At 38.1% G+C, this 27,183-nt stretch overlaps 1 protein-coding gene across 2 annotated transcripts in view; it reads right to left on the minus strand.

The window, feature by feature from the left end:
* The window catches only part of LOC139444310 (egl nine homolog 1-like), a 34,773-nt gene extending 14,323 nt beyond the window's left edge, over positions 1–20,450 (minus strand). Inside the window, exons 1-2 of one of the 2 annotated variants that reach the window (XM_071225244.1) lie at positions 19,323–20,450; positions 13,322–13,441 (exon numbers count right to left, since the gene is read on the minus strand). In XM_071225244.1, the coding sequence (XP_071081345.1) occupies positions 13,322–13,441; positions 19,323–20,237 (1,035 nt within the window). In that variant the 5' untranslated portion in view covers positions 20,238–20,450. The remainder of the gene's footprint in view (positions 1–13,321; positions 13,442–19,322) is intronic. The other variant, XM_071225245.1, reaches the window with a different exon arrangement.
* Between the last annotated feature and the right edge of the window lie 6,733 nt (positions 20,451–27,183).

Consider the following 27,183-nt stretch of genomic DNA (forward strand, 5'->3'; position numbering starts at 1 on the left):
CCCTACTTGACCTTTGATATTTGCATCTCTATCCGCATATGACCCCAACGGATATCGTTTTTATCCGTTGGCTTTATCCTGCCGAGAAACCTACCCATTGTATGATAAAGTAAACTACGTTTATAACGAACACACTTATAACGAACTGACCAATATAACAAACTTATTTTTTAGTCCCGGTCACTTGTTGTATAAATGGCGTATATATGCTTATAACGAACTACGGTTATTACGAACTAAAATTAGTGGTCCCTTTGAGCTGGTTATAACCGTAGTTTACCGTATTCATACATACCTTTAAACACAAAGAAATCATTTAAAGAGAATATCAGTATTTCAAATTTGATGATATGACTATACACACAAAGTCATAGGATGATTATGATCAACAGGTATTTATTGTTGAAATTATAGACAAGGAAACACAAGCAATTGATGCTGATGGCTTCATTATTTGAGAGGATGAGGCAAAAAAATTGTTTTCAATATTGTCGATAATACTGGATATTTACATTTTGTGTGGATATTTTTGCAAAGAGCATATTTCTTGTTTGGTACTGTGAAGTAGGTAGTGTTTTTCCTCATCAGTGTTTGAACATGTAGTGGGATGAGTGGTTAAAATGAATCTTAAAATGCCAGTTCCATTTCAAAATCGCATTCGTACAACACCATCTCCAAACAACCTGTCAGATTTAATCCCTCCTCGACACTATCCCTCTCCACAGTTAAGCAGAACCAGGTATAATTTATTTGTATGCAAGCCAACCTATTATAACCAGGGTATTTTGGAAAAAGGGTTTTTAATATTAACTTAAAACAAAGTTTATTAAGTTCTATCAGGCCTTAGGTTAAAACACAGACGTATGTGAGAGAAGTGACTGTACAGGGTGAGGGAATCACCAACAGGTCAAAAGGTTATAGATTTTGCTTCTTTGGGAAATAGAAATGGCTTTTAACGGAAATTACCAAGATTGCTTGAATCAGAAATGACTGTTAGGGGGATTTGTTACCTCACAGGGTAATGGGTTTTCACCTTAGGGTTGTTTGAATTATGAGTATGTTTGGTTGACTAATGCCTTTAGGAAATCAACTGGAGGAAATTAGAAAGTTTTGATAGTATAAATGATTGGAACGGAAATTGGGGTTCATATGGAGGCAGGGTTTCCCCTGATGCAGTATTCTTGCGTATATGACTCTCAATTAAGGAAAAATATGTCCAGAAATTAATGACTGCGTCATGACTGACACAATTTCAAAATATCTGTGTTGTTGTTTACCAGCCTTGGAATGAAAATATTACAACTACTCACCTGAACTTAATTTATAAACATTTTCTGAAGACAATATATGCAAACATCTTAAAATTTATGTCTAGTTTTTAATTAATCGTTGTTTCAAAATATATTTATGCATCAAAGTGAACGTAACTCTCCCTCTCCATGTGGCTTCGATGACAGCACGTGATGTAAACAAAGGAAAATTCCGCAAATGGACAAGGTTTTTCATGTTTCGGCATATTTTCTCACTAAAAGTTAACCATGACATATGTTTATCAAGATGTGTAGACTCGTAAAAAATGAAACAGAAGAAAATATTATCATTGTTGCGGTGAATAATGTGACACGGTTACAGTATGTGGTTAAGCAGAACCTATGGAACGGGGTAAACAGAAGTTGTAAGTATCGGAGGGACACATGTTTTTGCTGAAATTTAGGTAAACATTATTGAATGAAATTTTAAATAAAATTAATAAAATAGATGACAAACATAAGGTCAGATATACAGAGAACACATTTTTATTACCAGATAGTGTAACAACAGGATTAACTTGCGTAATTCAATTCGGATTTGTTATGCTATTTCCGATGACGGATCATGACAGCCTGAAATAAGACTGAAGAAAAGTCTGTGCGTATTATACACGAGAGAGATTTTTTTCAAGATTTAATAGCCCATAATTAGGTGTGTGTATTATACACGAGTGTGTATTATACGCGAATAAATATGGTATATACGAAATGTAAAACTTTGGGCGTGTTTGTTGTTGCTAATAAACTGTATTCAACCAGAAAATATTACGAGTGTTCACAAGTCTTCAGTTCAACTTCACTGTTGATAGATAATAAAAGATAACTAGATAAAAGATGTAAATGAGCTAGTGGTATTAGATTATAATCTGACATGAAATGTAATTTAATATCCATCCATGATTAAAAGTTATGTCTCACAGTTGAGACTGATGTTATTTATTCATCCTGTATTTGTGTCACTGTAAATTGTTTCATGAGCTGTGAAGTAATTAAAGATTGTGAAAAGATAAAACCAACAAACTTTGTTTTTCATTCATATATCCTTAATTTCTCTGTAGCACTTGTTAACTTAAACTAAAGACATATAATATTTAAAAGATACTTAACTTTAAGTGTAACATTAACAGTGAACACTTTAAATTTCATTAATCATACAATAAAACATTTGACTCTCAAAATATATTTTTGACTCCCTAAAATTCATAGGCTGAGTCAAGGTGACTCCAGATATTGGAGTCTAGGGGGAACCCTGTGGAGGTGAGCCAATTTTTTTTTTAGGACTCATTTCACATGATGTCAAATATTATTTCGGTCATCGAGAGTATTTAGGGAGTTGTCCGGGAGTGGTGTGGGGATTCGGAAACTCACAGTTGAACAGAGAGGTTCACTCTGTAGATTGGAAGCCCGGATCAGAAATTATTAGAGTTAACAGTTGATCAGAAATATTATCAGGCTCTTTGATGCATCCTTTAGGTATGTGTTGTATTTAAGTAATACAGGCAACAAGAAAACAACTGAGGACCTTGTATATATTTGTGATTAATTCTATCATAAATAAAATGGACTGGAGCACACAAGTTGACTTGTGATTTGAGAGCTACATCATTCCCAGGAACCAAGACGTGGCTCATAAGTACATGTGACCAAGGGTGAGGGGTACAGTACCTGACACCTAAGGTTACACTATACTGCTGCTTTTCAACATTTCTTATGTGTTCGAAATAGTCAAGTTTTTTGGAAAATTTATTGTAGATCCATATGTGAAATTTATTGGTGGGCCTGTTAAGCCTTGGGTAAGGTCATAAATTACCCTTGCCTGTATATTACAAGGCCTGTATATTACAAGGCGACTATGCTTGTCGTAAGAGGCAACTAATGGGATCTGGTGGTCAGGCCTGCTGACATGGTTAATGCATGTCATTGTATCCCAATTGCGTGGATTGATGCTCATGATGTCAATCACAGGATTGTCTGGTTCAGACTCGATTATTTACAGACCGCAGTCATATTGCTGGAATACCGCTGAGTTCGGCGCTAAACAACAAACAAACAAACAAACAAACATAAATTCATGATTTTATATCTTCCCAATCACCAACACATGACTCTTTCTGTTCATGTTGTTACTAGTAAGACAGCTTGTCCCAAAATGACACTCTCAATTTCAACACATTAATGGAAAATATTTAGTAAAAGTTCACACCTCCTCAGCATCACCCCTACAAACACATGCATGGAGATTCTGCAGCGTAATAAACGTAATGTGGCCTATCAAAGATAACCTTCGCCCTTGGGATTCTTATCTGTTTACCCCAACATGTGAAACACTTATCTGCGAGTTTAGGCAAGCCAGGGATTGCGCCTAGGTGTTGAGCAGGTTGACATTGAATCGTCCACCTGTGCTGCTGAGACAACTCAGTCACAACGTGCTGACATTCTAACAAGGAGGTGCCTCAGTGTAGCTTCTAGAACAGGTTATATCTTGTAAACATGCTCCTGATAAGCTTCATCTCAATCCTATGTAACTGTGTACTTTACTTTTAAGTACCTGTGATAAATTACAGTGATCGTCATTGTTGTCTTTATGCTTTAGGAACTGATCTGAGTTCTGAAAAGTCACAGTGACTACCTTTTTTGTCAAAACAGTTGACATGTTGATTGGATGGTTACAGAATGTGACCTGGGCCCACTTGCACAAAACGATCTTAGCGCTAAGACTATCGTAAGCCTATGTTAAAGTATGGGAGTTAAGATCATCTTAGCGCTAAGATCGCTTTGTGCAAGTGGGCCCTGGATATTGTGTCGCACCATGACAGAAGGGATAGGTCAGCGGTAAAAACTAACAGTTTTCGTCCACTAGTCCTTATAATGATAACATATAGCCAAACCCTTAAAAGGGGCCAATTTCTACTAGTCCTTTAGATACCTTAACTATTGGACAGTTTGGCAAGGACTGTGGGACTAGTGCCAATTTCTAATGCTGGATAGGTGTTGTTCATACTGTCAACCACTTGGTTAAGGTTTGACACTCTCAGATCCTATTATTTACAGGTCACAGAATTGATATAAAACACTTTCATTGCTAAATGAGGACATGCTGACAAGCAACAGCCACGGATACCTGGATTGATATGACCAATAAGTGAACAATAACATTACAACTCGTTTAATCAGACTCCCTGCTATACTTCAAGTGAAACAAAAGTTTGAACAGTATTCCAGTTAACATGGTTAATGATGAGTTATATCACGGCAGGTCAGCTTAATGTGAGAAGAAAGCCCAAAGTGATGCAGGTCTTGGTGAAACCCATGAGTACAGATATGGTGTTGACAAACTTAAAAACAATCGGGGCAAACTGGGATTCAAAACCATGATCATAGGTTTATGGCATGACCAAGGGACACAACTCTGCACAGCAAATAACAGCACCTTCAACTGGCCACCTGCATACATAGTCTTGAAATTTTTAACCTTGTTTACTTGAGATGCAACAATACGGGGATCGCGATACAATTCATATCCCAATACAGTACGATCGCAACTGGGATACGATGACGACATGCATTAACCATGTCAGCGAGTCGGACCACCCGATCCCATTAGTCGCCTCTTACGACAAGCATAGTTGCTTTTTACAGCAAGCATGGGTTGTTGAAGACCTATTTTATCTGTGATCCTCATGGGTGAACTGAGATATATAGCGAATTTATGTCTGTATTGCAATACATATTGCCAGTAAATTTTTTTAGTTATGTAGCTCGAAGACAAAACAAATGAGACATTGTCACTGTGCTGATGTTCAAACAGAAACACTTTCGGATGCCGTTCCTGTAGAAAATAATTGTAAGTGAAAATAATGTTTGCAGCTGCCAGCAGACATGTGGTGAAATTGCTTGTTCCTCCTGTATATTATATTTCACCGTAACACTTCCTCTTTCAAACTGTACTTCATTTTGTTTAGACCAAACTAACACCATATGTCAAATTTTCCCATTTTGTTGGAAACCATTTCTTAGTTGAGAGGCTCTTTTGTAACCATAGTTATGCTAAATCAAGGAAGCGTCCTACAAATATTAATCTGAAATTACCTGTACCAGGAATATCATAGTTTATTTCATTACCGATAAAACTCAAAGAATTACACAAATTTGCATATATTGTCAAAATACGACAATCATAATACGACCCGTGAAGATCCCGTAAAGAATAGGTCTTCAGCAACCCATCCTTGCTGTAACAGGCGACTAACGGGATCGGGTGGTCAGGCTCGCTGACTTGGTTGATGCATGTCATCGATCCCAATTCCATGGATCGATGCTCATGATGTCAATCACTGGATTGTCTGGTCCAGACTCGATTATTTGCCAACCGCCGTCATATAGCTGGAATATTGCTGAGTGCAGCGTTAAACAACAAACCAAACCAACAAACAATCATAATACATAATGATATTGTTGCAGTTTGCGTAAGTAATACCGTGCAGTCTAAACTCACAAATAGGCGGAAAGATAATTGCACCGTAAACACAATAACGATCACAGGACACTTTTAACATCAGCAGCATGTCTTAACACAACTGTAAAGAATCCCTAGCCAAAACAATTGCAGATTTACACAGAGTGGCTTCCTGTGATCTCTACATCTGTCAAGGACAGCACTGCACAACCCACTACGTAAACATCCAAGTATGTGCCTCTTGTTGGTGCAGTGCACCATGGGATGGATGGAGCAGACGTCATGGAGATATAAACTATCTACACGGGGAGGTTAGCCTCTCAGCTCCCCCTGATACGAACCAACCGCCACCCACCACCCTGTCGACGCAGCTGTTGTGATAACCCTCCTGCTACCACTGCTGCACTTTCCACCTATAATCACCACATCAAAAGATTTCCACACAAAACACAATCCTCAAATTACAGATATAGGTTTGTAAGCAGAAAGCGCTTTCTAGTGCAAATCAATTGACTTGAACATGTTCAAGTGATGAATTATGTGCTGATGACTTTTATCAATGCACAACTTGATCATTAGGTGCTGGATATGACGGCATCAAGTAATCAATATACATGGTATAATAATATACAAGCTATTGTATTGTACTGCCCTGTGCTATACAGTATTGTATTGTATCATACTGTATTGTATGCATTTTAATGATACTTAATACCAAACTGCTTTCTTTGATTTTACTCTCATAACCTCCGCCGCCATGATGTAACTGGAATACTGTTAAAAGCAGCATTAAGCTTAAACTCACTCATAACCTCCGGTGGTTTCTGTACATTTACCTGTTTACTGTTTTATTAACCTGCTAAATTCCAAGAAGAATGTAATCTGCATGATATGACAGTACAGAAACTGCAGAAAGTGAGCTCTCTTTACAATGGAGGACTACTTTTGAGGGTCTAAGGTTAAAAAAACCCTAGGCATTATTTATAGCAACTGTAATATTGTGTTCGACATAATAAGCGCCCACGGCGATATTTGCTAATATATTGGCTAGTGAACAATCCCAATTAGCACCCCTTCCAATTGATCAATGTACACAAGACTTATTTATGCACCCTTAATTATGGGCAATTAACTTCTGGAAAAATACATCGGTCGTATAAAAACATTTCAGGCTGTCAGCATAAACTACGAAATTTATCGTTCAACTCTGGTTTTTTTCACCAAAATAATATTCTAATAAGAGCCCCCTATTTCTAATTTTGAGAGCGCCCTGGCGCTTATTACGTCAAATACGGTATGTCCAAATAAAAATTATGTTAGTTTTTATAACAAGCCAAGGATACAGTGTAGAGTCACTTCTTATGTAAGCTCTTCAAGCAGTAATCCAGTAAACCGGATTTTAGATTACATGTACCAAAGTTTCACTGTACATACAGATATGGCCCCTTCTCATAGTCTTTGCCAGTGTTTGATTCCACGGGACCAAAGTTATGTTTTGGTGTTTTTTTCAGTAGATTTTAGCATTACAAATTGACTATGCTTAACTGTTTATTTTAACCATTGCAGATCCAGAGGGGCGCTGTATGCAGATGTAGCAAGGGGTGGTATGTAGATCCAGGGAGGAGGTGGTATGCAGATCCTGGGAGGTGGTGGTATGCAGATCTAGAAATGGGTGGTATGCAGATCCAGAAGGGGGTTACACAGATCTAGGTGATATGCAGGTCTAGCCAGGGGTGGTATGCAGATCCAGGGAGGTGGTGGTATGCAGATCTAGAAAGGGGTGATATGCAGATACGGAAGGGGGTTACACAGATCTAGGAAGGGGTGGTATGTAGGTCGAGGGAGGTGGTGGTATGCAGATCTAGAAAGGGGTGGTATGCAGATCCGGAAAGGGGTTACACAAATCTAGGAAGGGGTGGTATGCAGATCTAGAAAGGGGTGATATGCAGATCTGGAAAGGGGTTACACAGATCTAGGAAGGGGTGGTATGTAGGTCCAGGGAGGTGGTGGTATGTAGATCTAGAGGGGGGTGATATAGGGTACAAGGGTGTACATCCCCTCCGGTTTCAATCATTCTAAATATAAATGACTACAAAATGCATATTTCACATCATTTCCATTGCTGTAATACTTAACGTCGCCTCTCCCTTTCCAACAAGCTGAATTAACAGCTTGGTGCCATGTGCGAAACAGAGATATCACCATAATTAAGAGAATCATAAATTTATGATTAAAGAGGAAGTACAGCACACAGAGTGGAGTCCACTTCCAGTCTAGGTCAAGATGTTGTGAAACTGAGTCACTGATAGAGAGTTCAACGTTAAGAGGGTCCAGGGGTCATTGAGTATTTTTATTATAGTATTTGAATCTTAGCTCCCTAAAAACTTAAAATAGTTAACATCATTAGGGTCATGACAACACAGTTGCAGATAAACATGATAAAGGAAGCATATATTTTGGGGGGACTTAAATTATACTTGATCGGAGTAAGAGAACCCATTCAACCATGTTAACTGCTATATTGGTATACTATGTGTCACAAATTAGGTGTTAGCACATAATGAAGGTGTGCTTTAAATGATTTGAATCAAACTGGCCCTATCTTCAGCCCAAATTTAATACAGATTTTTATCGGCTGCAGTTACCTTAGAAACTAGTGACAAGAGTCATCAGAAAGATGACATATACCCCCGGCAGCTGTCTGTAAAGTAACCACTAGTAAATGTGCAATTCTGTATGTAATGAGTCAACAGTTGAATGTTCTTTAAGAAACATACATTGTTTACCCACTGAATGGTTTTCGAATTCTGGCCCGGAAACGAACCCGTTCCCCAATGGAGTCTAGGTCCAACTTCTTTCCATAAAAATTGAAAAAAAAAATTTTGTAGAAAAATCCCAAAATATCAAAAGGCACCACTTCAGTATGTGCCTGATAGCTTTGCCAAGTTTCGATCAAATACACTGAATGGTTTTCGAATTCTGCCCTGAGAAACGAACCCGTTCCCCAATGGAGTCTAGGTCCAACTTCATTCCATAAAAATTGAAAAAAATAAAAATTTGTACAAAAAATAAAAATATCAAAAGGCACCACTTCTGTATATGCCTGATAGCTTTGCCAAGTTTCGATCAAATACACTGAATGGTTTTCGAATTCTGCCCTGGTAACGAACCACATCCCCAATTGAGTCTATGTCCAACTTCATTCCATAAAAATTGAAAATCATCAAAATTTGTAAAAAAAAAAAAATATCAAAAAGGCACTTCTGTATATGCCTGATAGCTTTGCCAAGTTTCGATCAAATACACTGAATGGTTTTCGAATTCTGCCCTGAGAAACGAACCCCATCCCCAATTGAGTCTATGTCCAACTTCATTCCATAAAAATTGAAATTTTTTTTATAAATTTGTAAAAAAAAAAAAAAAATTCAAAAGGCACCACTTCTGTATATGCCTGATAGCTTTGCCAAGTTTCGATCAAATACACTGAATGGTTTTCGAATTCTGCCATGGAAACGAACACCATCCCCAATTGAGTCTAGGTCAATTCTGCCCCGGAAAGAACCCCATCCCCAATTGAGTCTATGTCCAACTTCATTCCATAAAAATAGAAAAATAGAAAAATTAGAAAAATCCCCAAATATCAAAAGGCACTTCATGCCCATTATACGCCGTGGGGATAAAAACGAATGTTTACATTGACTAGCAGCATAATATGTAGACTGTTCAGAATCCCACATGTCCCAAGGATAACAAACATGCATATGAGTATTGTATGTGAAGGTAATTAATTAATACAAAACAAAATGATACATATAACAACATATGTTATACATTCTCTCCAGACCCGTGAAGATCCGGCGTAGAACTGGTCTTGCTGTAACAGGCGACTAACGGGATTGGGTGGTCAGACTCGCTGACTTGGTTGATGCATGTCATCGATCCCGGTTGCATGGATCGATGTTCATGATGTCAATCACTGGATTGTCTGGTCCAGACTCGATTAGTTACAAACTGCCATCATATAGCTGGAATATTGCTAAGTGTGGCATTAAACAAAAAACAAACAAACAAACATTTTTTCCACCCCTCTCCCACAGTGAAGTCTTGTCAGTGCTTCAGTACAATCAAATATCAGCAGTGCCACAGTTACCCTCGTGGGTAAGTAGTGTGCTCATGGTGGAATGTGTAATGCAGCCTCACCTGACAATAGGTTATCAGTAGGCTGTGATCAGCCTGTAAGAAATAAACAACTCGTGGTCGTTGTTTATAATACAATAAAACAGTGCAGGGCTGGACCCTTCATGGTTTATTCTCCCTGCACTGTTTTATTGTAACAATGACCACGAGTTGTTTATTTCTTCTATTTGATATCAACAATATGTACAGCCTCCTTAAGGATGTTGATAAAATGTACAAACTTTAAATATATTTACCCATTTACCCAAATTTTAATAATGACAACTCCCTGAAAAAAATCTGACCTTGAAAATGTCGGGCAATTCCATTTTATGAACAGGTGGGTTAAGTTTGGTATTTCCCGCATATTCTCACAATCCTTAAGTTGATTATCTGTACCTTTTCTCCTTGTACCAATTATCATATCTCTCCCACTTTTGGATGCAACAGTTTGGCCACTGTGTTTATCTGCGTAGCCCAGCTACATCTATGGGGAAAAACTTACTGGACACTTCCCTCTCAAAAACAATGTGTCCAACATATGATGTCATCAAGTTGCGACCAAATATTCAAATCTCCAGAATTGACATCAACATAGAACAATGTTTTATCGTGAAATAAACCATGCTTCGATCTTCATTGTTCGTTGTGATGTATCGCCTAGCTATCTCATTTTAGTCTAAATACTAAAGCTAACAAGAATTATTTACCGAAAATAATTCCAAAATAGAAGGTCGGGCTTGCAGACTCAAATGTTTCTTGGCACCAACACAAAATTCCCCAATTTCACATAATAACCTCATGGGTAGATATTTTGGCAGCCTTTAGGATATATTTATGTAATACAAGTTTATTAACAGATACAGGCTTGGGAACAAGTGCATTTCTCTCTACTACGAGTCTGTGACGCGGGCATTTAACAAAATCCTCCTGCATTCCTTGATAAATAGGATTACACAAATTGAGTATCAAAAGGTTAGAAAACTACTAGAAAAATGTGTCTGGTGACGACACTGGATTAAATCAAAGTCCACCATGAACAGATGGTTATTTCTGTATCCCTGGCACCATCTCAAAACAGTCTGAAGAGGAATCTGTTTTCGACCTACTTTCGTCAGATATGAGGCATGACCTGTTTACATGGGATGTATGGTGCTGCAACTTGGAGCATACTATTTCTGTCAAACTAGTTTATTCTTGTGTCAAAAGCAAACATCAAGCAAACACCCAATCTAATAATAACCCTGGTGTGACCCTCAAGAGCTTGATGAATGGTGGGCTTGTTAGCAGCTGGCCCAGTTACACGAGAAATACATCATGGCAAGTTGGCCTTGACTTCATCAATGTTCATTCATCAGCTAAACTTCCAAGCCAAGCTCCATGTCAGACACTTGACATCTATCTTTATCATATTATGCCATGTATATACCCCACAGCAAGCCAAATTGGTATATGAGAATGCTTAAAAACCCTTGTTTATCCAACCACTCTTGCAATCTTCCCCTTCATAGATATTTACTAGTTCTACTCGTGAAGGTTAAGGACAACACGACTCGTTATAGAACTATAGTTTGTCATTGGCATGACAGATTAACTGTGGTAAAACGAATGAACAGGATGGTCCTTAACGTTTTTGTGTGGTATACTATTAAATAATGAACTTTAGTTGTGTATTCTACCACAATATGTCTCAGAGTTATCGTGGCAGTGAGGATTATTCTACCACTCCTACTGTCCAGCAGTCTATGAAACTAAGGGATCCTTATCATAACTCTAATGTTTATGCTTACAGATTGGCTAGACTCATGAAGGAATTCTCCCAACTTTGTTGTACAGTGTGATCAACCAAGAAAATCATCTAATGGCATAAGCTACCTCAAAGTGGTAACCGAAATCATCAAGTTTGCAAATGTAAAACAGTGATTTGTGGATGCAAACAGTGTCATGTGAATGTGAACAGTGACATGTGGATGTGAACAGTGACATGTGAATGTGAACAGTGTCATGTGGATGTGAACAGTGACATGTGGATGTCAACAGTGACATGTGGATGTGAACAGTGTCATGTGAATGTGAACAGTGACATGTGGATGTGAACAGTGTCATGTGGATGTGAACAGTGATATGTGGATGTCAACAGAGACATGTGGATGTGAACAGTGACATGTGGATGTCAACAGTGAGATGTGGACGTCAACAGTGTCATGTGGACGTTAACAGTGACATGTGGATGTGAACAGTGACATGTGGATGTGAACAGTGTCATGTGGATGTGAACAGTGATATGTGGATGTGAACAGAGACATGTGGATGTGAACAGTGACATGTGGATGTCAACAGTGAGATGTGGATGTGAACAGTGATATGTGGATGTGAACAGTGACATGTGGATGTGAACAGTGACATGTGGATGTCAACAGTGACATGTGGATGTGAACAGTGTCATGTGAATGTGAACAGTGACATGTGGATGTGAACAGTGTCATGTGGATGTGAACAGTGATATGTGGATGTCAACAGAGACATGTGGATGTGAACAGTGACATGTGGATGTCAACAGTGAGATGTGGACGTCAACAGTGTCATGTGGACGTTAACAGTGACATGTGGATGTGAACAGTGACATGTGGATGTGAACAGTGTCATGTGGATGTGAACAGTGATATGTGGATGTGAACAGAGACATGTGGATGTGAACAGTGACATGTGGATGTCAACAGTGAGATGTGGATGTGAACAGTGATATGTGGATGTGAACAGTGACATGTGGATGTGAACAGTGTCATGTGAATGTGAACAGTGACATGTGGATGTGAACAGTGTCATGTGGATGTGGACAGTGACATGTGGATGTGAACAGTGATATGTGGATGTGAACAGAGACATGTGGATGTCAACAGTGACATGTGAATGTGAACAGTGTCATGTGAATGTGAACAGTGTCATGTGGATGTGAACGGTGTCATGTGGACGTCAACAGTGACATGTGGATGTGAACAGTGTCATGTGGATGTGAACAGTGATATGTGGATGTGAATGGTGACATGTGGATATCAACAGTGACATGTGGATGTGAAAAGTGACATCTGGATGTCAACAGTGACATGTGGATGTGAACAGTGATATGTGGATGTCAACAGTGACATGTGGATGTGAGCAGTGTCATGTAAATGTGACCAGTGACATGTGGACGTCAACAGTGACATGTGGATGTGAACATGGTAAACAGTCACATGTAGATGTGAACAGTGCCAACGGGATGTAAACAATGCCATGTAGTTAAAAAATGGTATGTAGTGTAAACAGTGTAATGTAAACTGGGTAATATTGCAGCAGCACACAACTGCTGGTGACATGTGAATATTATCTTATGACCTACCCGCACATCCCAGTTTTCATTGAGGTAGTAGATGCAGGTCACACAACGACCATCCCCATTTGGATTGTCCACGTGACGAACATAACCCGTATCGTTACCAGGGTAACAGGCAACCATTGCCTGAAACACAAAACAAGTTATTTCAAATTTCATTTCAGTTTATCTGTATGCAAATCTGAAGAGGATATGATAACAGAAAGCATGATAAGATATTATAATAACCACTGATAACTATACCACAGGTTCATATTCGTAAAGCTATTCGAACACCCAGGGACTTATCTCGAATTCCAAACTAAAGCCCTTGACAGGCAAACTGGAAAAACATCCTCATTGTTTTTTAAAGTAAGACCAATAGGTATTCCAACATGGCATTAAGGCAACAGCGTAAAAATATATTCAAGCCTCTTGAGCCTTGTATCTATCATACTACTGGTGGGTTTATCAGTGAAATACAAGTCACCTATTCACAGACACAACATGAATTGGGAAATTTTAATTTCAAGTTAGGAATATGGACTGATATTTGGGGCAGACACTGACTTGGGGCCCCTGAGCAAAATATTGTGAAATATTACCCCTAATTGAAATTGTACATTTTTACATGTTCCAGGAATCAGTAACCATGAAAACAGAGTAAAACAGTACTTTCCATACCATAGTTACTACCTCAATAAATTTTATGTCTATGTTCAAATGACTTTTTCATTATTCATTATTCAGGAGTGCAATCAGTGTTTGAAGTACCTCTGCTAGAACCATACAGTGAACATAAATGCAGTAACCACACACCCCCACACCGGTGGGCTGATGCACTCTGTGTTGACATCAGCTGGATGACATAATCCCATGATCTAACTACCATTCAACACAAGTGTGGACTTATTCACCTGAAACAAGGTCTCCTTATTCAATGCATTATGAACAAATGAAGCAAACTGAATATATTAAACAGCCCAGTTATTACAAAAACAGACAGAATGAATCATGTTTTTAAGTGCAGAGCTCCAGATAAGCTGCGTATCTGCGTAAAATACGCATCAGAAATGCAGAAATATGCAGTGAAATAAAATTCAAGCATATCAAATACGCAACGAACATTACAGATACACTACAAAAATAAAACTTGTGCGTATCATCAAAATATTGTGAATTATCCCTGCGTATTCGATTAGCAAATCAGAAACTTATTTTGAAATTATAAACAGGCATTCCGTCAACCTTGCCTAACTCCACACTGACAGTTACATCATGATCATTTGCCATCACACTTTCTAGTGGAAGTATCATGGTATTTTTGAGTCCTATAAAGCTCTAAAAATACCCACAACACCAAAGCTAATCTGGAGCTCTGTAAGTGACAATTTTTCTCACAATCACATCATTTATCATACCGGTACAAGGTTCCTCTGCAGAATTAAGCAAACAGAAAAATAATGGTATATGTTTGGGTCATTTACAGATAAATATGTAAATAAACAAGAGTCTTCAGGAGAGAACATATCACCCCTGTATGGTGCAATTCGAATATGGAGTTATAACTCATAACCCACTTTTGGTTCATTGCCATTGGATACCTTCAGAAATATAATAACATGCATATTCAAGGAAAATTTGAAATGTTTAGGTCCTGTTTGTGAGAGAGATTAATTTTGATAAGCATTTTAAGATTGACATTATATTACAAAGAGGTTATCACACTTGTGTGTTTTGGGAAGTGCATTTCCTGTATCTCGCGTGATAACCTATATTATTAGTATATACATATGTATACATGAATATACATGAATATACATATATATATATAGATATATATACATGAATATGAGAAATAATGTTATATACTAAACCATGATCATATTGTACCTCCTCTGGTGTGTCATGAAAGTTGACACAGATGTTTGCATGATAAACAGTATTCTAGGGTTACTTCCTAACAAATTGCACTGGAATAGAAATTTGCGCGGACCCTCTAGCTCGAACATATTTGTTCGTTGTTTAACATAGCAGTCAGCTATATGATGCAGGCCTGGAAATAATCAAGTGATTGATATTATACAGTGTATTGAACAATGATCCACACCATCCGGTGTGATGGCATGCCTTCAAACCAGGTCACTGAGCCTGACCACCCAATCCAGTAAGTCACCTCTTTGACCAGCACAGGTTGCTGGGGACATGCTATTAAACCTAGAATCCTTAGAGGGCTGCTAGCCTAAGTAAGCTTGCCAGATGCGAAAGCATCCTATCAATCAGTAGAGCTTCAGAAGACTTTTCAGTTCAATCCCTGGGAGACATGCACACAGAACAATCAATAAAGACTGTACACTACAACAGACCCGAACAGAAAAGGAAACATTCATCTTTGGAGAAAAAAAGTTGTAGAATAAAATTTATTCAGTCTCCTTCTCTACCATCCTTGTGTTGCCTTCAGTTTGATTAAATGTTGTTAATAAAATCTGTGAATAATTCACAAGACACCAGCATCCTTGATTCACTTGAAAGCAAACGCTGACTTGTAGCTTCGGAACAATGCCATTAACCATGTAAACATGTTGGCCAGATGGTGCAGATTAGAGGATTCAGAAAAAAAGTTGAAAAATATTCCCCATGTGATTGTCAGCTGACACCTGAATGACGTAGTTTCCTCAAGACTAGGCTGTTCCTCACAAACAAACTCAAGGATGCACCAAGCCAGCTGCTATAAATATGACAATGTGCGTAGAATTTACGACAACATCAAGTTGAGATGCTGTACATGTCAAATTCTTCAGCCCTAGCATATTTTCAAAAGATCATAGTGGACAATGGAATGCTGCAGAGCGTTGTGCAATCGTTGTGCAGTCGGAGGGTGCTCCAACCATATTTATTTGGTTATCACCTTACAATGCTTGTACAGAACAGTCACAGTATTACAAACTGCAGTCATCAGCACCAACGGTGGCAGATATGATTTTCATTGAATTTACATAGAAGAGTAATGAATCATTCCAATTTGAGAGATGGCTTCCCCTTGAAGTTCTGGAATTCAACATATTCAGTTACTACAGTTGTAGCATTTCAGACTTGTCTGTCTCACAGTCCCTGAACCATATTACTTTCCCTTTCGCCATGCCCTTACTGTAATGCCATAGCACTAAATGAAGCAAGTCTAGAATTCCTGCAGCTTCTGAATCTTCCATCTCGACATACTCACTTCCACTTCCACCTTTCCAATTGAAAAGTAGTTGCTTGTTGCTATCATGTCTATCAAAATTCTATATTTTCAGAGACTAAGCGTTAGTGTACATGGTGTAAATTTCAGACTTGTAGCCCTATCCTTGAAGCCATCTTTTCTTAGGTTTATGATGGTCATTCAGGTCATAAATCCCAAAATAATAATTGAGAAACTATAAGTGCTTGACAGCCATGAGAATCAGTGCCCTGTTTATTGACAACTTAATCCATTACTTGTTACATGTGTTAGTAGCGGAATGATTAATCAAATAACTGGTTAAACAAACAATTGATTTGGACATTAAAAAATGATTAGTGACTGCTAAAATATCTAATCAATAAAGCAATTACGTATGTCATGTATATCATGTATATAGAGTTTGCTGTATCACAGTCCAAAGCTCAGTCCACGATAACTTGACATGCACAAGTCTTTGAGGAAATAATTATTAGTTCAAATAAATCATAATTCCTACGTTATATAAATAATAAGATTAAGAATAAGTTGTCCCTAGAACATGCATAAAAGACTGGCATCCTCAGAGGTCAGATTATCTAGATCTGCCCATAAAAAGGATAGAATCACTTTACATCCATACAATCCTCATTCGGCATTGTTCAGTACAGCCTTGGAGCAAGGCTACAAAATAACCAAACACTATTATTTGTTATCAAGAAGTGCAAAACCAAACAAAACACCTATATATTAATGATATTGTATAATGATTGTATTTTATCATTTTGAAAAAAAAGAAAGATGACCCTATCATCATGATCATGTATATTGTGTGTAGAATTTAGTAACAAAAATAATATAGAACATGGTATACAGGTTATCAAGAGTTGTCTCCATGGAAAAAACAGCTCTGTTTACAGGGTCTAGTTGTGTGCATTGTATAATGGGAATAGTATCATATCATACAGTCTGAGTAGAAAACTTTCTGATAATGAATACCAGCCCAAACATGTTACCTGAGATCATTGAAATCTTTTATACATAATACTGACAAGTGACTGATTGATTGAGCAGAGTTCACACCGTTTTTAGAAATATTCCAGCGGGGGACAACAGAAATGGGCTTCACACATTGTACCAATAAGGGGAATCGAACATAGTTCTTCAGCATGATGTACTGACAAGTATCAGATGACCTTACTTGACAGAATAAGACAGGACACAGTGTGTCATGTATGAATACTTATAGTAATTTGAAACAGTGATTTTGCTGAACATCATTTCAATAGGCATGATAGGACGTTTTCATGATCTTTTAAATTTTTGATAGGCCATTCATCCATCATGACCATATCACTACACATTAGGATAAGGTTTTAGGACATTTGGGATCATGTGGATATTAGTCAGTCTTCACTTTATCATGTTTATTCAGTACTTGTAGGTCAAGGGCCTTTTTGTACAGATGAAATACAATTTAGGTGCAAACAATATAAGATATAATACATTTCTTTGCTATTTTTAACAAAAGCAGTTTCAACATACTTGCATATGATAAATGTTGGAGTGTTTGTGTTCTTACAGCATTGGCATAAAACAAGTACTTTGCTGTATTCATCATGATAATAGGGTCTTGCAATGACTAGTGTATTAAACTTCAGAATATTTGGAAACATGTAGAATTTAGATTCTATGTAACTTTGCCTAAGATGGCTATAACATGTATAAGCTGGACAAATTAACAAAAAGTGATATTCATTTTCAATATGGTTAAGGTTACAAACTTTACATTTTCTAAATTCACGAGGAATATTATAATGCCGTCCACGTTCAATTTCTAAATTGTGAAAACTAAGCTGAAAACAAGTCAATGTGGTTCTGAATTTATTTACAGTAATCATGGTAATACTACTTAAATAGTTCTCACATAAACTGTGCATGATAAGCCATTTTGGGGGCTTTCAGATAAATCACTATGCCAAACCTGAAAAAAGTCTTTTATGGTGTAAAAAATGATCAATGTCCTAGAACAAGTAGAATTTGAACCAATCTCAGATCTGTAACATTGTGAATGTGAACATGTTGAATGTCAGTCTAAAGCATTTATCAATATAAATAATTAGATACAAGAGCAGGACCAGTTACAGCAACTGTAAAACATGTCAACACCTTGTCATATGCATCTGTACAATTAATAGACCTATTGGTTCATAATGATATTTGGTCATGTTGGTAGAGAGAATCAAAATTCACTACATTTTGAGAATCATAAAGGACCAAACTATCCCATGTGTTCAATCACACACTCAGCATGCTCAAAGCAGTTTGAGTACATGACCTTAATTTAAAGAGATCACTTGAGAAAAGTATGTGCAAGTTGAACGTTGACAGTGTTCCAAATAAAGAGCGGTTCTGCTTGTGGTTCTTGTCAGACTTGAGGTTTGTTGACATTGTGTTTGGGTCTAGAGACCACTTAAAAACTTAAATTTGAACATCAGGGTATATGACAAGTAACTTTCATGCTGAAATCTGAACACTGATCAATACATTACAGTCTTGCATACACAGATAGACCAAGGAATGATGAGTTGTGTATGCCATGCATGATCAAAACATACATAAACTTTAAAGGTGACACTAAACATGCTAAATTGTACAATTGTATCTCATCTTCTACTGGAACCCCCTTTAAGTACAAACAGTGCACATTAATTGTGGCGGCTTTGACATGTTAGAAAATGGGTCACACATGAACTCATAACATAATTAGTCCAAACATTAATGTCAACAGAATTTCATGAACATGATAAATTCATGATGATGACTTACCTTCGTTCTCTCACTAATCCTATAGTGTTCCAGTTTACCAGAGCACTGTAGAATAATATCATCCATACAGGATATCAAAAACAAAATATCCTGACATCCATCCTCAGCACCATCTACCCAGGTTATCATATCACCTCTGATTCTTGTGGTATTACTGGTACTTTCAGAGTCAACAACTTGTCCATTCCTGAAAACACCCGATCGGTATAACTCTTTCACTTCATTGAGAATGTCTAAGCCTTTTGATTCACCAAGAAATTTGTCAATCACACAAATACCATACTTGGTGAGACAATTTGTCACATATTCTGCTAATTCTTTAAAGCGTGACTTCAGAACAGTGACATAGGTCTCCGATGAATCTAGAGGGTTGATGGTGTGTTCTCTCATTGTGTCTCCACTGTCAGCTGAAGCACCAGAAGGTTGACTAAGGGAGCTGGCTGCTGTCTGCAATATATAGGCTTCTGAACTCCCTTCTTGTGGAACTGGTACTGATGCGTGACTGGTTTCATCTGCCTGTGCACAACACAACTCGTCAGGTTTGTTGTCACGACTGTATACTTCCTTGACTGTTTTGTTTACACTGCGTGCGTGTGTTTCGGCACTCTTGCATTCGCCCCATTGGGCTGCTGACCGGTCTCCAACAGCGATGTCAGTCGGCATTGTAATACTGCTGCCACTGGTCGACTGGTCCGAGGGACAGACTATTTCCCCATGCACTGTTTTTTTGGACTCTTTCTTTTTGCTTTTACTTGGGCATCGTCTTTTATGTTCCCTCCAATCAGCCTTCTGGTGTTCTTTACAACAATACCAAGTCTTTCTACACCCTGTACACAGCGATAAATTATCTAGTGCACCACACAGTTGGCATACATTCCTATCGTCACGTAGACACTTGTGGGTATCGTCGGACATGATGTTTCAGCTACACATTCACACGAAGTTGGATTCCAAATCATTCCCGATACAGCTGAAGCTCAGACTCTTGATTTACCTGAAGAAAGCAGGGCCACTTGTGAGAGAATACATAGGTCAAATGCAAACAATCGAGGCTGACAGTTGCAAAATAACTTCTTAAACATAGCTAAAAGGTTGTCGTAGAAATAACAAAAGTAAATATGACGTCACTTCCCGTCACTAAGTCCGCAGTGAAACAATACGTGGTCGTGATTGAGTAACAAATATGAAAATATATTTCTTGTTTTCGAGATGGGGTAACACAACGAACTAAGAGAATGCGTTTTACTAGCTATATGACTCGTTGAAGTCTCAAACGAATAGGATATATGATGATTTGTTGGAACAAGGGTAGTTCAGGGATGTGAAGTTAACTCACTATTTATATAGGCCAAAGTATAACCAAGATAATGCGTAATTTGATGACCCATGCGAGGCCTTATCGGTATAGGCCTATGTCGTAAAGGCGCAAACGTAATGTTGGATAAATATTCTTTTTCCTAGGATTTTCAAAATATTAATTATATTTTGGAATACGTTCGACGTTTTGCTGCTGATGTATACAATGTCCTTGCATCTTCCAATGATATGTAGTGAGAGAATGTATGTTACCGTGTTGCGTCACAAATCGGACAGTTTAAACCTGTGATTGATAGCATGAGCAACGGACCAAGCAGTCAACACATGGTCAGCTGATGACACATTGTAACCAAACAATCATCAGTACAAATTAACGCACTGTATAAATGTATTTACAGATATAAAATTTAGGTTGTTAAGAACAGAGACCATATAATATTATCTATTATATGGTCTCTGTTATGAAAAAGAATTCTTCCAACGTAATTGTCACGTCCACCATGCATTTAATTTGTGGATTTTTTGGGGTCTGTTTGCGGGTTAATTATTGAAAAATACTAGGCGCTAAATATTGAACTAAACATGATATTCTTCTAATGATTTCAGATCCTTACAGATGGGTTATACCTTGAAAAGGGGAATTAATATCACAGATTCAATTTATTGATAAATGATATCACAATTTCGATTATATATTTAGATCATCACAAACTATTTTGTTCATATTATAAAATACATTTTAAGATGTTACAAAATGCATTATAACATACATATATATACATTTATTGATGTCTTAGAATATAATTTGTGATACCCATAAATGTACTTTTTTTTATCATAACATCGAATTTGTGATATCGTTAAATGAATTAATATCACAAAAAGGTGTATAAATAGTAAAACATATAACTGTACTTGGCACAGACCACATATTGCATCTGTCTGTCTGTCTGTCCACCCTTACATAGACATGAAAGATGGAAAACTGATAACGCATGATTTGCGTCACATCATATATCTCAATGGGAATTGTTTACCCAACTTTTGAAAGGACTGTTTTTGCATTTGTTTATTATATTAAGTGGGTCCTTTAATAGGGAGTTAATTTCTTTTATACTGAAGTTAATTGGTTGTTGGAAGATGCGGAATACAGCGAGAGAGACCTGTCAATGTTTAGCATCTGGACTGGTGTTGATGAGATTAACTGCCGATATTCCACAGGCACTAACAAAGATTATGTTTTGGTGAATCAAAAAGGTAACATTACCATACGTTTCCTATACCGTTTCTTAATAAAAATGGGGAACGGATGGCGCCGCAAAACGCTGTGCAGAGTTGCGTCCCTTTAACACGCCAGGAACCTATGATTGTGGATTCGAATCCCGGTTCGCCCCGATTATGTTTCTAGGTTTGTTAGCATCATACCTGGCTTTCACCAAAGTGGTAAACGTCTGAGACCTGCATCACTACGGGCTTTCCTTCCACACCAACCTGCCCCGCCGTGACATAACTGGAATATTGTTCAAAGCGGTGTTAAACCCAACTCACCCAACCACTTATAATAAGTCATAGTAACAGAAATAGGGACTTTGACAGTCGTGCGAAACGCGCACTGTTATCAGCCCCACAATATGTTTAGTGTTTTTCGCGCACCTGTTAATCACGCGAGATTTCACAAATTATATATAGGGCGTAGTGGCGCCAATAGTCTTATCACGTCCGTTAGTTTTGTCTACCGAATATGACATAGTGTGATTTTCCCACATAGTGTCAAAGTAACCATATGTGGTATGTAGGTTCGAACTTGAATATACTACCTAGTGAATGTCATTGACTCGTGAGTGTGAGAGTATAGCTATTTCCAAGATATTCGCCCTATTTACCGGGGTGGGTAACTTAAGCATAGTGAGTGAGTATGGTTTTAGTCCACGTTTAACAATATTTCAGCAATATCACGACCGGGGACACCAGAAATGGGCTTCAAATTGTATCCATGTGGGGAATCGAACCCGGGACTTTGGCGTGACGAGTGAACGCTATAAACACTATGCTACCTCACCGAACCCTTAAGCATATTGGCTTCACAAAATGTTTTCATGTTAGACGCCATGGGAAATCCGGATTGGAAAAGGACCCATGTATGTTTGTAGTAAGATGCGACAAGGATCGGGTGGTCCGGCTAGGTGACTTGGTTGATTGTATGTCATCGGACACCCAAAACCGTGGAACACTGCTCTCAATATCAATCACTGGTTTGTCCTGTCCAGATACAATTATTTACGGGTCGCCATCATATAAGACCCGTGAAGATCCGTGGTAGAATAGGTCTTCAACAACCCATGCTTGCCGTAGAAGGCGACTATGCTCGTCGTAATAGGCGACTAACGGGATCGGGTAGTCAGGCTCGCTGACCTGGTTGATGCATGTCATCGTATCCCAATTGCATGGATCGATGGTCATGATGTCAATCACTGGATTGCCTGGTCCAGACTCGATTATTTACAGACCGCCCTCCTATATAGCTGGAATATTGCTGACCGCGGCGTTAAACAACAAACAAAGACACAAAAAAAACATCATATAGCTGAAATATTGCATGAGTGAGCTGGTAAGTACGGTTTTACGCCGCTTTTAGTAATATCAAATCGGTTTCATTGTATTCATGTGTAAAGAATTCGAGCCCTGGTCTCCGACCCTAGGAGAGTTGGAAAGTGGACTTTGATAATAGGCTAGTGGATGCTCTTGCCTTCGGAAGATGGCCGCAAATATAATCAGTTTTGTCAATTTGTGAATAATTCTTCCCAATATGTAAATGTGATCATTTCATTTAATGTATTTAAATCACCTTGTTTGTAGAGCCATATTTCTTAAATAGGATTGATTTAATTGACTTACGTATTATTTACTTAAAGTATTGTAAGTTCATCTGTGTTTACTCACCCCCGGGTAACATCAAGATGGCTTGCTTGGTTATGGATACAATTTTCTCATACAATGATATGATAAAGTTGACGATAAAGGTGTACCTAGAGTTGGTCCAGTGATAACATTACGAAGATTTTTCCGCAGACTGTTATTTAGGTCATGGACATTCGGGTTTAATAAGTCCCAAGGAGAGAACGTCTAAGCACTATAGGCTTATCATATCAGTAGTCTGTCGTACAGTCCCTGAACCATAATATTTTCCCTTCCAACGAGCACCTACTGTAATGATATAGACCTAAATGATGCAAGTCTAGATTATCCCCCAGGTTCTCCCACCGCATCGGGGCTCCTTTTCAATTTAAATGTACGTGTTTGTTTCCATCAATTTTATATATTTTCAGAGACTTAGCGTTTGTCTACCATATCGATTTAACTACCTGAATACAACAAGAGGCACAGGAAACAAACTTAGGACATATAGGATAGTTAAACATGAAATAAAATTAGAACCCTATCTCAGTCACTGTAAAGTAAAAACTATCGAGTTCACGTTTCTAAACTAAGATTAAGTAACCATAAATTAAATATTGAACTTGGAAGATATACAAAGCCACCAACCCCACTACATCAGAGGCTATGCTCATGTTCAACCATTGATGACGAAAAACACTACTTACTTCACTGTATTAAACACACTCAAGAAAGAAATATACTCTTTGGAAAATTATCCAGACAAAATGTAAATGTAAATGTCCACAGTCATGAAAACAAATTATTTCACTACATCCTGTCAAATAATGAAGCAGTCAATATCAACTGCATTTGTTTCCATATCTATAATTTCAAACAATAAATACCCCTTCATAATCAACCGTTGACTTTTTATGTATAAAAATATCATCAAATATGTAATACTGATTGTTTTGTTTTTGTATGTGTCTACAGGAATGTAAATAATGTATGTCTGTATATATGTATATATGAATCATAAAGTCTTGTCTTTTAAAATTGCATCTGTCCCGTAATGGAACGTTTCTGCAATAAATATTATCTTATCTTATCTTACTCCCTCGTATACGCGTAAATGTACCAACGGAGTCGATGACCATGCTGTAGTCCACGTCGTAGGGTTACAACACATACTCATCAGTGTCTTCCTTTGCCGTAAGAGGCGACCATGCTTGTCGTAACAGGCGACTAACGGGATCGGGGGGTCAGCCTCGCTGACTTGGTTGATGCATGCCATCGATCCCAATTGCGTGGATCGATGCTCATGATGTCAATCACCGGATTGTCTGGTCCAGACTCGATTATATACAGACCGCCGTCATATAGCTGGAATATTGCTGAGTGCGGCGTTAAACAACAAACCAACCAACCTTTGCATCAGACACCCGATTTGCATTTTAGACGGTTGACACATCGTTGGGAAACCCATCTGCATCCGATAGAGGCATTTTCATGGTATATCATACCTCTGTTACTCAGTCATAAATTGTATTTTTTTTAAAAACGACACGTGCTAACCGACGTATGACATCCGGGCCAACTTTGATCCAATATCATAATACGTGCTGTACATTACGCTTCAATGCCACTCGATTATCAGGCGTTATCAATCAGTCCATGTCAAAGTTGTAAACGTTATCGATCAACATTGTTTTAGTGATACATTAACATTAGAACCAGTCGCATTATCATGACACGGTGTATGATACGTGCTGAACACAAGGTATGGGCTTTGACGACGCAGAGACTATCACGATTCACAGCAATCTGGATTATCAACACGATACCTTGTGACCTGTGTAGCCCTCGTTCTACAGACCTTGCGAGATAGTTGATAGGGATTGTAACACAAGGGAGATAACTCCTCGCGGCTTTGGGTTCGTTTGGTTTGTTCATCACAATTTCTTTCAACATCCCAACAGAAGAAGGTACTTGACCTCAAGAGGTATTCAAATTTAGCTGCTGGGTGAAACTAAGCACGTGTTGGATACGTCGGTGATGTAATTAAAATTATCAACAGAACTATATTCTGTTAAATGAATTAGGTTTGTGTATTTTAGATATAGCCACAAGAACAGAAAAGAAATATCGAAGATAACTCGAGGACTCGAAGTACATGTATATGCACATGTAGACCAACTTAAAAAAAATATACATGTTATACACAAGCTCCGAGAAGACATGAGGCGTGAGGAATTACTTTTAAAAATATGCATTCATTACATGAAGCACGCTTTCTTCAAATTCAGCAGGTGGGCTCCAACATCCCCCACACAGCGAGCCAGTAACTGTCTGAACTCCTGGGTTATGTCGCACGCAGCACGTAATCCATTATATTTATAAATAAATAATAATAAATATTTATTTTTCATAAAACTTCACATAGTTAAACCAACCTTTTAGAAATCAAATCAAAGGCATACATGCATGTGTTATAGTTATTCTATTTACATTCTATAATTGTATATCCATTTGTTATTTCAGCTATAATACTTCAATAACATGTAAAATCTATTATTGCACGCTTATGTAATCTCAACTTGTGGCTGAGATTTTATACAAAGGATCCTTGGCCTATATACACAAAGTGTGTTTTTATGTGGACTGTGTAGACAACGGACCAGCACACCATCCATTGAGCTATTATACCTGGGGTTGGAGGTGGCCTGGGTTTTGTGTTAGAGACAGGGTATTTTTTCAAACCTCTCAGTGTGTTTCTGTGACAGGGGGAGACGAACAATTACTCTTCAACAACTGGTTTATCTGAACCATACGCACCAACCACTATTTTATCTGAACCATACGCATCAACCACTAGTTTATCTGAAGCATACGCATCAACCACTAGTTTATCTGAAGCATACGCATCAACCACTAGTTTATCTGAAGCATACGCACCAACCACTAGTTTATCTGAAGCATACGCATCAACCACTAGTTTTTCTGAACCATACGCACCAACCACTAGTTTATCTGAACCATACGCATCAACCACTAGTTTATCTGGACCATACGCATCAACCACTAGTTTTTCTGGTCCATACGCTTCAACAACTGGTGTACCTGGACCACACGCATCAACCACTAGTTCATCTGAAACATACGCATCAACCACTAGTTTATCTGAAGCATACGCATCAACCACTAGTTTATCTTAACCATACGCACCAACCACTAGTTTATCTGAACCATACGCATCAACCACTAGTTTATCTGGACCATACGCATCAACCACTAGTTTATCTAAACCATACGCATCAACCACTAGTTCCGGTCCATACGCTTCAACAACTGGTGTACCTGGACCACACGCATCAATCACTAGTTTATCTGAACCATACGCATCAACCACTGGTTTATCTGAACCATACGCACCAACCACTATTTTATCTGAACCATACGCATCAACCACTAGTTTATCTGGACCATACGCATCAACCACTAGTTTATCTAAACCATACGCATCAACCACTAGTTTATCTGAACTATACGCATCAACCACTAGTTTTTCTGGTCCATACGCTTCAACAACTGGTGTACCTGGACCACACGCATCAACCACAAGTTAATCTGAACCATACGCATCAACCACTAGTTTTTCTGGTCCATA

The sequence above is a fragment of the Haliotis cracherodii genome, unplaced genomic scaffold (genome assembly GCF_022045235.1).
Source record: "Haliotis cracherodii isolate W230 unplaced genomic scaffold, xgHalCrac1.p SCAF_5, whole genome shotgun sequence".
NCBI lineage: Eukaryota > Metazoa > Mollusca > Gastropoda > Lepetellida > Haliotidae > Haliotis > Haliotis cracherodii.